We start from the raw sequence: 16,021 nt of genomic DNA, 5'->3' as shown, positions 1-16,021 counted from the left end.
GAGAGCCAAATTTTTTAAACTTAAACTATATAGGTAGGTACATTGTTATTAACTTAATTAGGGAACTCCTAAGGCTTAGGAAGAGCCACACCACATGTGGCTCTCGAGCCGCAGTTTGCTGACCACTGCTTTAGACCAACTGCCTATCATTTTGTAGGAATTCTGTGCTTTAGTTAGACCAAAATACTAGCACTTCACCAAACACAATGCTTTCATTCATGTTGCAATGCATTCATACTCAATGGTCTTGGAAATTGACATACACTCACATTACCCATTTGTCCACCTAGAAAATATATATTTATGTACAAATAACCATCTCAAATAAGGCCTTACCAGAGAAATTCTCTATAAAACTATTGGATAGACTTAGACATTCCTTCCATTGTTCCCATAGCACCAATTAAATACTCTATTGAAACATTTTCCATTGGTATTTCATTTTCTAGACCTCGGTGGGTCTCTTGTGGGCCAAGAGCAGTGATGTACTAGAACTGATGTGTGCTGGCTCATGAGAACCTTTGTAATATTTTTAAGAATATTGGCCCTGGCCTGGTGGCTTAGTTGGTTGGGGCATCGTCCCTTGTGCCCAAAGCTTGCAGGTTCAATTCCTGGTCAGGGAACAACTAGATTGCTGGTTTAATCCCCAATTGGTGAGATGAAAGGCAACCAGTTGATGTGAGACATCAATGTTTCTTTCTCTCTCTCTTTTTTCTCTCTCTAAAATCAATAAACACATTCTTGGGTGAGAATAAAAAAAAAATTTTGTGAATTTTTTGTGTGAGGAAGAAAAATATAATAGTCTTCCACAGACCAAATGGAAAAGCTATTATGTATAAATAGAGACAATACTACTATATATTCATCATATGAAATATTTCTCTTTCAGTGGTGATTGATTTCAGGCAATCCATATCTACACTGGGTGAGATAATTTCCTTTGTGCTAACTAAAAATTCAATACATATTTATTGAGTGAATACTCTCGGGAATACAGTATGCTAAGCACCACAAGTATATAGTCCTTGCTTTTCAGAAGTTTAAGTTCTAAAAGGAGACAAAGGTATAGAAAAATACAGTATTTGTTTGCACATTCTAAATACTGGCGAGAAAAAAATCCCACAGGCTATTATAATTCACAACGTAGAAAGTTGCCATATGCTTAGAAGGAGCTGGAAAAACTTCCTGAACATGGTGTAATACAAAATGGCCTTTAAATCAGTAGATTTTAACAGATGGAAACTACCCCCTACGTCAGAGCAAAAATATGAAGAGATGGAAATCATGAATGAAAATATTAAAGTCAGACTCAGAAAGCCTCATATATAAATAATAACATTATATAAAGGATAGAACAGATGAAGTTATAAAAAATAATTTTAAGAATTTCTTAATTTGATGAAAAATATTACGCTTCAGATTAAATGAGCTCAAGGGTCTCGGTCAAGACTAATGTGGAAACTTACATCTTCACATTTTTGTTTATATTTCTGAACAAGATAAAGAGATTTATAAGCCTCCAAAATTAAATGAAGTTATGGATTTGTGGGTTGTATAGAAATCCTTCATTTTAGAGAAAAGAAACACACCAGCAAAGGTCCAGAGGCAGAAAAACTAGAGGTTTTTTCAAAAGTCATCAAGATGAATGGCTAGGATTTAGAGTAAAGCCAATGGCTACAAAGAGTAGTAAAACTAATTAACACACAGAGGCACTGATAACTACAGTGTATAATTGTTAGCTTGCTTGTACATTCTGAAATGAAAATACACAGCTTTGTTAGCATTAATTTAGTCAGGTAATCAAACTTACCTTACAACATTATTTTACTTATGAGATTTAAAAACTATAGAATGCATAACAAACCAAAGTCTTTATTTTGCCTCTTGTTCTTCCTTCCTTCTTTTTTTTTTTTTGAGCAATTTGACTATACCCATTTTGCAGGAAGTTGACTACAATTTAAGGGTTCTACATTTTATAGTTTTAATCTTAATTATTCTATGTAATAAAGGCTAATATGCAAATCAACCAAGTGGCGGAATGACTGGTTGCTATGATGATCACCGACCACTAGGGGGCAGATGCTCAATGCAGGAGCTGTCCCCTGGTAGTCAGTGCACTCCAACAGGGGGAGCGTCACTCAGCCAGAAGTCAGGCTCATGGCTGGCAAGCGCAGTGGTGGTGGTGGGAGCCTCTCCCACTCCGCAGCATCTGGACATCTCTCAAGGGCTACCGGACTGCGAGAGGGTGCAGGCTAGGCTGAAGGATCCCCACCCCCACCCCTGAGTGCATGAATTTTGTGCACCAGGCCTCTAGTGATTACAATAAATGAAAGAAAAAAACTCCCAATACGGTTGTAACAAATATGTGAGCACTACTATTAGGTTCTTACAATTGCTTTTATCTACCCATAATATTTTCAATAGAAAAACATGTTTTGAATTTCTTAAATTGTCTTCATTCGTATCAGTCAAAATTCTAAATAAAGTATAGAATAGGTATTGCTACTTCAATGGTATACTGAGTTTAATTATTAAACACCAGAAGCCTGGTACACAAGTTCCTGCATGGGTGGGGTCCCTCAGCCTGGCCGGTGATTGGGGCCAATTGGGGCCGTCTTACCAGTCCTGATGGGGCGGATCAGAGCTGGCCAGCCAGGGGGAGGGATCATGGGAGGTTGGCCAGCTGCAGGAGGATGGCTGTGGGAGCACGCTGACAACCAGGGGGGAGCTCCTGCATTGAGCATCTGCCCCCTGGTGGTCAGTGCACACCATAGCGACCGGTCAAACAGTCGACCGGTCGTAATGGTCACTTAGGCTCTTATATATATAGATTACTATGTAATCCATGAAATATTATTCAAAGTTATGGAAAATTGTTAATCTAGTAAAACATGATGCAGTGTAACTACCCAAACATAAAAACTAAATCAAGGTAACATTATATAATATCTCATTAAGGAAAAACAGATAATCAAATTGATTGCTAATAGGTCTTTCTACCATTTTCTGCCGCAGGGGTATGATGATGGCTATGGGGGTGAATATGATGACCAGACTTATGAGACATATGATAACAGCTATGCCACCCAAACACAAAGGTAAGGCATTTGCTGCCTAAATAACCCTTCCCCAGATTATTTCTAATCTTGTTATATTGTTTCTTGTATCTGAATATCAGTTATGTTATGTGAGAGTTTCTGGTAGTGGTTTTCCTCCATTGTCTGAATTATGAAATTGCTTATTAGACTGTGAGAGGTAAAAGATAATAGCTTTCAATTGTTAATAATGAAGTAGTAGTGTGTTATTTTCAGAACAGATAATTATCATACCCAATCAACTCATTAACAAGCCTGTATTTCATGAAATTGTTGTTTTTGAAGATTATTTTAGTGAACTCATAATTAAGTTAATAAAAACAAGTTACTTTTTTGATATAGCTATTTTTTCCTAAAATGTAATTTTTATTTGTAATACAAAAGATATAGGAAGTGTTATTGGTGCTCTGAAAAGAGAAAAATTCATAAAATAATTTAATGAATCAAGAATTCCTTTCCTTTCTTAATGGATCACTAAATGATTATTGAATATAACTTGTCAGATTGACTCAAAAATTTTGATATCAATGAACTTTTACTTTTTTTAAAGTTGGATTTATTTAGATGTTATTTACATGCAGTATGTTTTGCCTGTTGTGGTACATTTTGGCAAGTGCAAACTAATAAATTCAGATAGAGGGCCTTTTCATCAACCCAAGATGTTTCCTTCCAGTTCTTTATAGTCAACTTTTCAAACCAGGCCTTGGAAACCATGACTTGTTTTCTGTCACTACAGTTTTGTCTTTTCTAGAATGTCATATTAGTAATATGAAGTAATATAATATGTGGCTTTTTGAGTCTGGTTTCTTCATTTAGCATAATGTATTTGATATTTACTCATGTTGTGTGTATCCGTGTTCTGATTCTTTTTATTACTGTGTAGTATTTTGTTGTAAGGATGTACTACAGTTTCTTCATTCACCAGTTGGAGGACATTTGTGTTGTTTCTATTTTTTGCAGTTATGTATAAACTTGAAATAAAACATGCATTTTTAGAAAAAGTAGTCACTTAAGTTTTTTTTCTAAAAAATAATTATTTTACTTAGTTACAAATTTCATGAAAAAGTAGAAGCCCATATACCATTAGTTGATTCTCCTATTTGTGATTTATAGAAACTAGTATAACTGACTGTCACAAAATCATTAGAGTTGATCATTTATTGATCAACTTTATTGGCACCCAGAGAAAGTTGTATGATTTGTTAAGTAATATTTGGAGGAGAGAAGATGACAAAGAAAGAAGCAACTGCAAGGTCATTACGGAGTGAAGGAAATCTACATGTATTGCACAAGTGGTTTTCGTGGCGTGAGGGACAGCATAGTGAAAGGGGTGAAGAGAAATTCTATTTAAAGAGAATACTATAGACAATTAGGAGAAAGATGAGTGAACTGATACCTTTAAAGCTACGCATAACATATCATTATGGAAATGACCATCTTCAACTTTGAGTAATTGGTAAATTTATAGTAGGTTAAATAGAAAAGCCATCATGAACTAAGGGCGTTTATTGTGGGTAATATTTTAATTGTCCCAATTACATATTGGAAGACAGCACACTTAGTTAGGATTGGGGAAAGTTTTGTGTCACATCACAGATAGTAAATAGAGTGGTATATGCAACTTGGCTACATATTTAAAACAACTGCTAATATTTTCAATGAGATTGCTAGTTCATCACTATATATTAGTACATAAAAAAAAATAGTGATAATAATGTTCAGAAACTATTTGGTAGAAAACACAATTACCACACACTACTAACACAACCAGAACAGAGTAAAATCATTTCTTAATGTAGCTCTGCAGAGTTACATTCATCTTATAGAGATTTTGAAACCATTTTCTGGAAATTAGGAACTTTCTAAATCTTTCTTCCTGTTAAATTTAAATGGGCTTAACTGGTGCTAAGAGAAAAGAAAGAAGAAGAAAAAATGAAAATTAACATAATTTATCTTTAAATATTTAAAAAGTCGAAGAATTGAACATAATTATGTTTAAAAAGTAATGCCAATATAGAATAATTTGGGGAAAAATTTACCTTGTTTTAATCAAGTATGACTTAAATGTCACAGAACACTTTCTATGTCCTTTTATTACCTTCTTATTTTTTTTTCCTTTTCTATCTATTCAATTTTCTATGACTGAATCCTTTTCATCCTCCTAGGTCTAGCTCAAAATCTAAGTCTTCCAAATCGTCTTTCCTTAATCCTTTATTTAGGAATAACCTGTTTCTGAATTCCAATAGCACCATATCTTTATTTCTCTATGGCACTTTCTATCTTTGTCTTACATTAGGATCATTTGTGTACATATCCCTTAAATTCCTCAATCATTTACAAACAATATGACTATTACTACTTGTCCAGAATCCTTGCCTGATCCATCCCTGTGTGCTTTCTGTATCTATCAAGACTTTCATGAGTTATGTGTTGAATAGATGATTGTTGAACATGTGAATGTCAGCCCCAATGTAAACCTACACTATGAAAATTCAAAAAAGAGCTTCATGTCTCAAAGAGAATACACTATTCAGAATTGTATGTATCATATTTACTGACAAAATATTTATGTGTTTTGAGATATGTTAGTGCTAAACAAGAAGGTTAAAGAAAGCAGGTCACGAATTTCGTTGTAATGATACTAATATTCTATAGTATAAGTATAAAATAATTTTCTATATTATAATAAGTTTAAATTATCTATTTTCATCAAAACATATTTTCAATATTAGCATAGTATATGGACACTAGAGGTTCTTAATAAAGATTTGTTGAATAAAATGAAAATTCATTAATGAATGTATGAAATTAACACTATAATCTCAGAGAACTGTGGAAAAATTCTTAAATATAATACCAATTTGCGATAAAAATGGATAAGCACTGAGACATTTTATTACATAATGTATTTAATATCTACTTTTAGATTATTTCTATTGATCCAACTATGCCAGCAAAAGGTAAGATGAACAGTGCAGTTAAATAAGCATTTATTATTATATAACTACTAGGGGCCCGGTGCACGAAATTCGTGCACTGGTGGGGGGGGAGGTGTCCCTCAGCCCAGCCTGCCCCCTCTCACATACTGGGAGCTCTCAGGGGATGTCCTATTGACGGCTTAGGCCTGCTCCCAGCTCCCCTTGGGGAGCGGGCCTAAGCCGCAGTCTGGCCTCCCTTTGTGGGAGGTGACCGGGCTGATCAGGGGAAGGCACCAGCCCCATCACCCCGCTGCTGCAGCTACTGCCAGTCACCGCAGCCAGCAAGGTTTTTTCAGCAACACGGACTCCAGTCCCGTCACCATGAAAAAATGACAACATTTTTTAGGCATTTTCAAGATGTGTCTTTCATATAATAATAATTTATTTATTAGTTTTTTATCCTCACCTGAGGATATGTTTCCATTGATTTTTAGAGAATGTGAAAGAGAAAGGGAAAGACAGAGAGAAACATCAAAATGAGAGGAATACTTTGATTGGTTGCCTCCTGCATGAGCCCTGACCTGGGCCCTGGCCAGGGAGGAGCCTGCAACCTAGGTACATGCCCTTGGTCAGAATTGAACCCAGACCCTGCCATCGGCAGGCCAAGGCATTATCCACTGAGCCAAACCGGCTAGGGCAGGATATGACATTTCTTAGCCCTCCAGCAGCGGACCTTCATTTTTTTCACCAGGAGTGTGGTGAAAAACCCTAGATCACCATTTTGGATTCTTATTACCCAAGTTACTAAGAATATTACCAGTGGCATACAGGGAGCTTAACCAATGAGCGGTCAGAAAAGGTGCTTCCTCTGTAGTTCACACCAATCTGCGGCTTGGCACCCCACCCACCCCCGCCCCAGGCTTGACGCCTCTGGCCCAGGCCTGATGCCTCTGGCCCAGGATTCAGGCCTGGGCAGGGGAGCCCCAGCCCCCTCCGATTGCTGGCTCTGCCCCCCGCCCAGGCCTGATGCCTCGGCCAGAGGAGTTGACCCTCATCACCCTCCGATCCCCGGATCAGCCCTTTGCCCAGCCCTGAGGCCTCCGGCAGAGGTGTCAGGCCTGGGCAGGGACCCCCAGCTCCCACCATCTCTGGCTCCACACCTGCTACCCACGATCTCTGGCACCACCCCTGCCCAGACCTTAGGCCTCTGGTGGAGGCATTAGTCCTGGGCAGGAGACCCCCAGCTCCCCGGGATCTCCTGCTCTGCCCAGGCCTAGACCTAATGCCTCTGGCCAAGGCGTTAGGTCTGTGCAGGGGACCCCCAGCTCCCCAGATTGCAGGCTCCACCTCTGCCCAGGCCTAACGTCTTTGACCAAGGCTTTAGGCCTGGGCAAGGGACCCCTAGCTCCCCAGACTGCCGGGAGAGCGGGTCGGGGGCGTGACTGCAGGCGGAAGCCGCAGCCGCCCCGCCAGCCCCGCTCTGCCAGTGGGAGAGCCGGTTGGGGTATTGGCCAGTGGGGGACAGCTGCAGTCACGCCCCGCCAGCCCTGGGTTGGGTCGCCCGCCATCCAGGTCACAGATAGCAGGCCTGGATGGCGGAGGGGCAGGCAGGATGGCGCTGTCCCATCCTGCCTGCAGTATGCAAATTAGCCGCCATCTTTGTTGGCGGTTAGCTGCCATCTTAGCTGGCAGTTAATTTGCATATCACCGTGATTAGCCAATGGGAAGGGTAGCGGTCATACGCCAATTACCATGTTTCTCTTTTATTAGATAGGATGTGTGCCAGAAAGTATACTCACCATACAGTATACTTCTTTAAAAATGTTTAAATACATTTTAATATCTGCCCCTAATAATTTGTTTGAAGAGTCATTTGTAAGCTGTGTATATATATTTAAATAAATATAAGTAAAACTACTATAGGATAGTCAACTATTAAGAATTAAAAGTAAGAGAAAGCAAATTTTCTACAGGGATTGTTTTCAAATTGTAGCTCATTAATTGGACTTTAAAAGGTATGATTTGGATTTATGGAGGAACATGAAGTTTCTAAAGAATTGGAATAAAGAGGACTACATGAGGTTAAAGTTTCTCCATCATTTACAAGCAATATGACTATTATTTTAGTATTGTCATGGTCAAAATCAAAAGAAAAGCTAATTTAGAATCTTGAAGGTAAGACAATAGATTATGAGTGACTTAACAGAACTGAAAGACAAAAATCCTTAAAGAAAATGGTCTTTAATTGACTAGTCAGCACAGGTGAACACAGAATTTGTGGAGATTATGAAGCAGAATCTGGCAGGTGCCTAAATGGAATAATTATATCATATTTAATAGAGTCTAAGGGAAGTTCACAAGGTATATGCACTACAAAGGTTCACCTGGAGTTCACCTGGAGAAACTATAACAATTTTAATTAATATCCACTTTTCTTGTAAGGTGTCTTTAGTTCTGGAAAATTTCAAATGGAACAGAAAAGGAATTTCACTAAAGATTCCTAAGAGGTAGCTCAACTAAATGACAGGAAGGACTGGTCTCTAACCATCATTTCCTCTTGCTCTGTGTCTATGAGAGGAAAGAGTAAGGAAATAGATTGATGAGTTTATTATACAAGCTTCAAATTGCAGGACTAGAATTGCGGTTTCCAGGGGAACTCAATTACTTGAAGTCTTTGCCTCAAGACAAGTTACATCCTGTGATTTACACCTTTAATTGGACCGAATATTAAATTCTATTCATGTTCTGATACCCCATTTTTAATGTACTCTTCAAAGTTATTAACGTTTCAAAGATCAATCTTCTAAAATTATGCAAATTCACAAGGTTTTACAACCACTTGGTTTTTCTCAATGCCCAGATTTTAAGCAAGAATCTATACTAGCCAAAACCGGTTTGGCTCAGTGGATAGAGCGTCAGCCTGCGGACTGAAGGGTCCCAGGTTCGATTCTGGTCAAGGGCATGTACCTGGGTTGCGGGCATATCCCCAGTAGGAGATGTGCAGGAGGCAGCTGATCGATGTTTCTCTCTCATCGATGTTTCTGACTCTCTCTCTCTCCCTTCCTCTCTGTAAAAAAACCAATAAAATATATTAGAAAAAAAAAGAATCTATACTAAACCAAATCATAGATGTAGAAAAGAATAACTTTCATGTACAGAACTTATAAACAAATACTAATAATGTAAACTAATGTCAAAAGATCAATTCTGACCTAACTGTAATTTAAATTGAATGTTAAATGTTGATCATTTATAATTCTCCAGTATAAACTTTTTAACTACTGGTTGATGATGTAATAAGCAAAATATCAAAACGAAAGTGTTTACTTTCCTTGAAGCATGAATCAGGTGAGATACTCACACAACCTAGGAAGGGAATCATCTTTTCTATAGATTAAAAAAGGAAGGTGCCAAGAGTGCAAAGATACATCTCTCTCTGATATCCTAGTATAAGACAGAAGTTCCCAAATTTTCAAAGATGAAGATCCTTTATATATATATAATTGATTTCAGAGAGGAAGGAAGAGGGAGAGATAGAAACATCAATGATGAGAGGGAATCATTAGTTGGCTGCCTCCTGCACGCCCCCGACTAGGGATCGAGCCTACAAGCCAGGCATGTACCCTTGACCGGAAACGAACCTGGGACCCTTCAGTCCTCAGGCTGACACTCTACCCACTGAGCCAAACCGGCTAGGGCTGAAGACCCTTTTTGAATATCTGTCTACACACTAGGGCCTACACAGCAAGAGGGGAAATGAGACCTTTAAATGAGGATAATCTGGAGAGAGTTTAGTAAGACTATTTTCAGTGGCAGAGTATAGTGGAACCACAGGAACTGTGTATTCCTCTGGGGCTAGTTTCCCTGGGACAAGGTGTTTGCCACCAAAACTAGGAGTGAAAGGCAGACACAGAAAGCTGTGAGAGAGGTGTCCTGTCAGGAGATTCAGAATGGCACCCGTGGCCATCCCACAAGTAGGACACTCCAGGGAGTCAATACCCAGACCTCACTCAACTCTCCTTTGTCTCCTCCCATTGCTCCCATTGGCTGAACTCATTCAGAGGCAGAGGACAAGAGACCCAGCAGATGGAGTTCCCATGAGTCATCCAGGGTTTAGGGCAGAGTGGAGAGAAGAGTAGACATGGGGAGGTAGATGGAAGAGATCCAGCCCAACATCCAAAGTTTTTATCACACCCCCAGCAACTAGTCATGGACATATTAGTCTCAGTTGCCTGAAGATATAAATCACGACATGAAATTGCTATGGAATCAGTAATGCTTTGAAATGAATTTGTGTCTTATTAATGAGAAAGTATCCATCTACTAAAAAAAAGTCAGAATATACAGTGAACAAATGGGCTGTTGGATCCCCTGGCACAACTTCTTATCCTTTGAGGGTCAGATCTCACACAACAGGAACCACTGCTTTGCTGCTCAGAGGCTAGTTGGCACTAATGATTCATAATAACTAACGTTAGCTTTGTGCTAGCTGCTATGCTAATTATTTAGGCACTTTATGTCATTTAATCCTTGCAACAACACCTAAAACAGAGAAAAAATGAAGCTTAAACAATATTAAGCAACTTTCCCAAGTTCAAGTAGTAAAGTTTGGATTCAGAATCGTATCTGCTGACTCCAGAGGCCTCAGATATAAAGACTAATAAGTAGCGTTTGAAATCTAAGTCAATTCATTGGTGTAACAGGTTTCTGTTATGCACCTGAACATGCCAGAGAGAATATGCATTTAATATACTAAGAATGTAACAAGTTATTTGCATGCTTTGCAAAAGGCTCTTACTAAAGGGCATCTATGAAAAAAATGAAATTATCTTACATTAATTATTGTTTTTAGGCTATAAGTTTAATGTGACACTAAGAATCTACACAACCCTTTGGATGAAAACTTAAGTGTAAGGCACTGCAGTTACCCAATCTATAATAATAAAAGTGTAATATGTTAATTAGACTGGACAGCTCAACGACCTTCCGGACGTCCTTCCGGATGACCTTCCAGATGAAGCCAGGCCTGCGAGGACCGAGGGCAGCTGCCGTGGCTGCAAGAGCTGAGCTCCTTGCACACATTTTGTGCATCAGGCCCCTAGTAATTTAATAAAAGTTACAGTATTAAGTATATAACAGCTTGTCCTACTCATTTAAGTGGAACTACTTGCTATAAAGTGATTCACTCTCATTTTGTAATTCAATTCTCTTAAGTCTCAAACTATCGTCAACAATGAGATTGAATTTACAGATGGTTATTGAATTTGAGATATTTCCCACAGTTACTCTACAACTTAGCTGTATTTCCGTGCCAAATACAGACCTCTGTATGCATAAAAACAGTGGATCTGGTATTGTTTAAAATTATCTCAACAGAATGAGAATCTAGCTCTGGATACACACTATATTTGTTGTGGTGGTTCTCATCTGACATTTATTTTAGGCATATAAGATAACTGGTGTTAGTTTCAGGAAAGAAACTATATTTCCTCAAATTACTCATTATGTATTCATTGTATTTGATTTTTTAACTAATTTATGGTTAATTTTGATAACTAAACTACATGCCTTAATAGTCACTTTCATATTTAAAATTTAACATTACAGTACTTTTTATAAGACTAATGCGAAGGGTTAGAAAGACCATTTTTGAATGACAAGTCTCCCAAGAGAACTTAAGGAAGTGTCCCAGTTAGTAGTAAAACCTGCTTAATCATTTATCAAGATCAGGAGATGTCAGCATATGAGTCATTTCTCCTCAGCAGATTAGTTTAGAACTAGAGATACCTCTCAACAAGTAACAGGACGGTATTGGGCAAAACACTGGCCAGATGTTTCATATTCAGAATTGTGTTTTAGAAAGGCAATACCATACATATACTATATATTACATATTACCTACAGTAGCATCTGGACAAAAATATATATTAATATAATAGTATTGAAATATAACAATAAATACACTAAGCAGATGTATATAGCTATAAATAGCTTCTGATCACTTCAGATTAGAGTTTTGTTGCCTTATGATTTCAAACACCCAACTAAAGAAAACAATTTTGGTTTTGAGCTTTTGGACTTTGCATCCAAATATAAGTAATAGTAGACTTATATAAAATTCAGTTAGATTTGAGTTATAGATGATGTGTGAAAGAAGCAAGAGAGATGTTTGAAGGGCTAGGCCAGGAACACTTGGCCAATACTCAAGGTAGTAAGTGTTTAATAGTAATAGCTACAATGCAGAGTAGTTATATGCAGATACCTACATCATCAAATTAAGTGAATAGTTTTATCCTCATGTTACAAATAAAGAAACTAGGACTCAAAATGTTTACCTGGCCCAGGACTTTATAGCTTACTAGGTAAAAGGTAAAAGCTTTGAACTGATTCCTGTCCTGTGCAAAAAAACTGGACTCTTTGTACTAATACCATATTGCTTTCCAAACACTTTATTTTTTTTAACACTTCAGCTTATTAGGCAACTCTTAAATGCAAAGGCGGTTACATCGCATTGTTTACCCATATCTTCAGAAAAAATCACTTCTGTCGTGGTAAACAACCTGCTTCCCTATTTATAATGGTCTGGCCCTCTAGCAACTTCAGCGAGAAATTATAGCTGATTTGCCTACAAACGTCAGGTGGTCATTGTAATCTGGCCACTCAGTGTATATATCACTAATCCACTTTGTGAAACTACATATAATACATCTAGCTTTCTTCCACATACCAGCCTTTTTTTATGAAGATTATGTCCCTCAATCATTACCCACTCAGTGTTTGAGAGTGCATTCTTGGCTATAATTCTTCACCTTCCTGTGCCTTGACTTCTCAGTCCCTCCCAAGAAAGAGGCAGGAGATGTTTGTCCTGACTCCTTATAGCATGTCCCTTGCTTTAGCTATATAGAACACTGCCACCTCTAAGCCTATACGTGGAGAAAGCTATGTGTGTTCCCACTCGCCCTCTCCAGAGAAGAGCTTCCCCAGGTAGCTGCTGGCAAACCCTTAGTCTGGGCTCCAGAATGAACACATCAGAGGGGCCAGGCACAGCTCCAGCCATAGCTTAGAACAGAAACCCCAACAAGCCCAGCCTAGATCAGGGAACCTCCAGCCAAACCAAAACACATGACCTAAACAATTATTGTTATACAATCTAATATCTTGTGATTGTTTGTACCGGTAACAAACAAGTAACCAGGATGAAGGCCCAGATAGACATGATTTTCCTCAACTTTTCTTGATGTATTGTGACCCCTATTTCACCATATACTAGTACCCTGATTGCTCTCTTCTACAACCATTTCAGTTGTCCAAGTGTCCATCTTAAGTTGTGGCACAGTGACCTTGAGGAACATTATATCAGCAGAGAGCTGACTGGTGCACAGAAATAACATGGTTATATTTTGTGCTTCTTGCTTTAAAGCCCTTCAAATCATCTGACCATGTGGTTTTCTCTAAGTGGCTATGTAACATTATTGAATTTTATTGGATTTTTTTTCAACTAAAAACCTAGGTTCTTTCTAAATGAACTGCTGTCAAGCCAGTTCTAACACCATCCTGCATCTTTGCAATTGATTTTTTTTTAACCTAAACGCAGAAATGTACATTTATCTCTATGACAGTTCACCATTTTGTTTAGACCTTCTGTTGTTAATTTGTAGCTATGATTTGGAATACTAATTTATTTTTATTGACTTCATAGAGAGGGAGATGTAGAGAGATATAGAAGCATCACTGATGAGGGAGAATCACTGATCAGCTGCCTCCAGCAAGCTCCCTACTGGGGATCAAGCCTGCACCCCATGCATGTGCCTTGACCAGGAATCAAACTGTGACCTCCTGGTTCATAGGTCATTGCTCAACCACCGAGGAACACTAGCTGGGATAGAATACCAGTTTTTAAAACCAGAACATTAGTTATAATTCCTAACATACCTTGTATTTATCAAGTACTTTTCAAAAAAAAAATTTAAACAGAGAGTAAACTTCAGTAGCAACATTTAAATTGACATTGCCCACTAATTAAAATTCTCTAAAAACAGCTGAAAACATAGACACAAATAAGCATGGCTGTACTGTCAGGCAGCTTACACATCATTCACAAAGAAATCATGTATTTTAAAACGACTTATTTATTCAAAAAGCATTTGTTCAATGTCACTGTTCTGGACCTATGTATTCAAATCAAGTATCAAATGGCCCAGACATTGGTTTATTCACAAGTAGGGCAGTGTGTTTGTTTTACAAAGTATGGTCTTGGATTTCTGCATTAGAAACAAGGCAAATAAAATTGCATATTTCTTGGCCCCTGCTGGTGTCAGCTAACTCAGAAGCTACAGACTAGGGCTCAGGAATCCCCATTTTTGGCACAGTGTCCATATGATGCTTATGCACACTAGATATTGAGAACCACAGTGCTAGAGGAAAAGACAGACTAAAAAATGTACTGGTAGAATGAGATCTGTTCTACATGAAGATGTGAGCAAGATATTACAGAAGGCAGGGGGCAGGAATGTCATCTTGCCTGGGAGGTCGAGTAGTGTTAAGAAGCTGACCATTGAGCTGGAACCCAGGAAGATGATGAATGCCTTTCAAAATGAAGAAGTGCCTGGAGTTCCATCTAGATAGAAGGATAACTATGGTCAGAGGTATCAGGTTATGAAAGGATTTGTGACCACAGGAGGGACAACACTGAGCCAGGATGGGGGATACAGTAACAGGGAGAGATAGAAGAGAGACTGGATAGGTTTTTAGAGCATAGAAAAGGGACTTATGTGTCGTATGAAGGAGTTACCACTCACAGTCTGAGGATTTGAGAAGGAGACAATAAAATGCATAAATAGCCTAGCTGGCATGGCTCAGTGGTTGAGTGTTGACCTATGAACCAGGAGGTCAGGGTTTGATTCCCGGTCAGGGCACATGTCCGGGTGGTGGGCTCAATCCACAGTGTGGGGTGTTCAGGAGGCAGTGGATCAATGATTCTGTCTCATCATTGATGTTTCTATCACTCCCTTCCTCTCAGAAATTAATAAAAAATATATTTTAGAAAATACATAAGTACAATTCAGTTCAAAGCATGGCACAATGGCAGTGCATGACAGAGCCTCACCTGACTTAAGGTATTTGCTGAAAGTTTCTGGATGAATGTGGCCTGTTTCTTCACATAAAGAAAAAAACTTGTGAAACACAGTAATTATTTTCAATTGGTATCATTTTTCCCCAAACTCTATTTGATTTATTTAAACTTCCAAAATCTGGTGCATGAAAAATATTTTTTAATAAGTAAGAGGTTATTCTGGAACATTATGCAGCACAGGTGAGATTCCATTTGTGATTTGAGTAGAGAATATAAATCACCATTAACACATAGCCATAGTGCAATTCACACCAATGAATTCAGTCTCAAAGTCAACTAGATTAAAGTATTAAAGTAATTAGAAATTATGTTTATGTTTACAGTACTGAAATATTACTGATACTTACGAATTATGATTCAGACAAAGAAATATGGCTATACAATTAAAATTATGTCCATATCAAACTAAGGTTCAATAGCTTCTGTGTATTTGTACCAAAGGCATGTAACAGTTCATTTAACACCTGTACCAGTGAGACTAATTAATCAGCCAGTTGAAGGTCATATTTATAGAAAAAAATTGCTATGTTTAAATGATAATTCCACATAATAAAACAGAAGATTAATGCTTTTGTTATGATTGCTCACCCCTCATTTATGTAATAAAGGGTCAAAGTAAGCAAAAAATACAAGCTGAATTAGAAAAAAAATGATTAAAGAGTGTCTATAAAAAGAGACCAGACCATTTGCTGAAATGTATGTGCAGTGTTGAATTAAAAAAACAAAAGCTTATCTAAATGTATTTCTCATTTGGAGTGTTAGGCCGATTTCTCAAAACATCCATTTTCTGTAAAGGAGATCATTGCAAAGCTGATCATAATTCTATCCTTGATGCCTTATATAGATCATCTATCTTGATCTTTAATCTATGAGCA

General features: G+C 38.0%; 1 protein-coding gene across 10 annotated transcripts in view; it reads left to right on the top strand.

The window, feature by feature from the left end:
• Positions 1–16,021, top strand: part of KHDRBS2 (KH RNA binding domain containing, signal transduction associated 2) — a 551,961-nt gene that overhangs the window by 451,397 nt on the left and 84,543 nt on the right. For all 10 annotated transcript variants that reach the window (XR_013996149.1, XR_013996150.1, XR_013996151.1 and 7 more), the window contains exon 7: positions 3,016–3,098. Coding sequence is in view for 4 of the 10 variants with exons in the window: in XM_081094152.1 (XP_080950278.1) it covers positions 3,016–3,098 (83 nt within the window). In the remaining 6 variants the exon portion in view is untranslated. The remainder of the gene's footprint in view (positions 1–3,015; positions 3,099–16,021) is intronic.

The sequence above is a fragment of the Myotis nattereri genome (genome assembly GCF_964212035.1).
Source record: "Myotis nattereri genome assembly, chromosome: 6".
NCBI lineage: Eukaryota > Metazoa > Chordata > Mammalia > Chiroptera > Vespertilionidae > Myotis > Myotis nattereri.
Note: the sequence above shows the minus strand (reverse complement) of the source record. Positions and strands in the feature narration are given on the sequence as shown.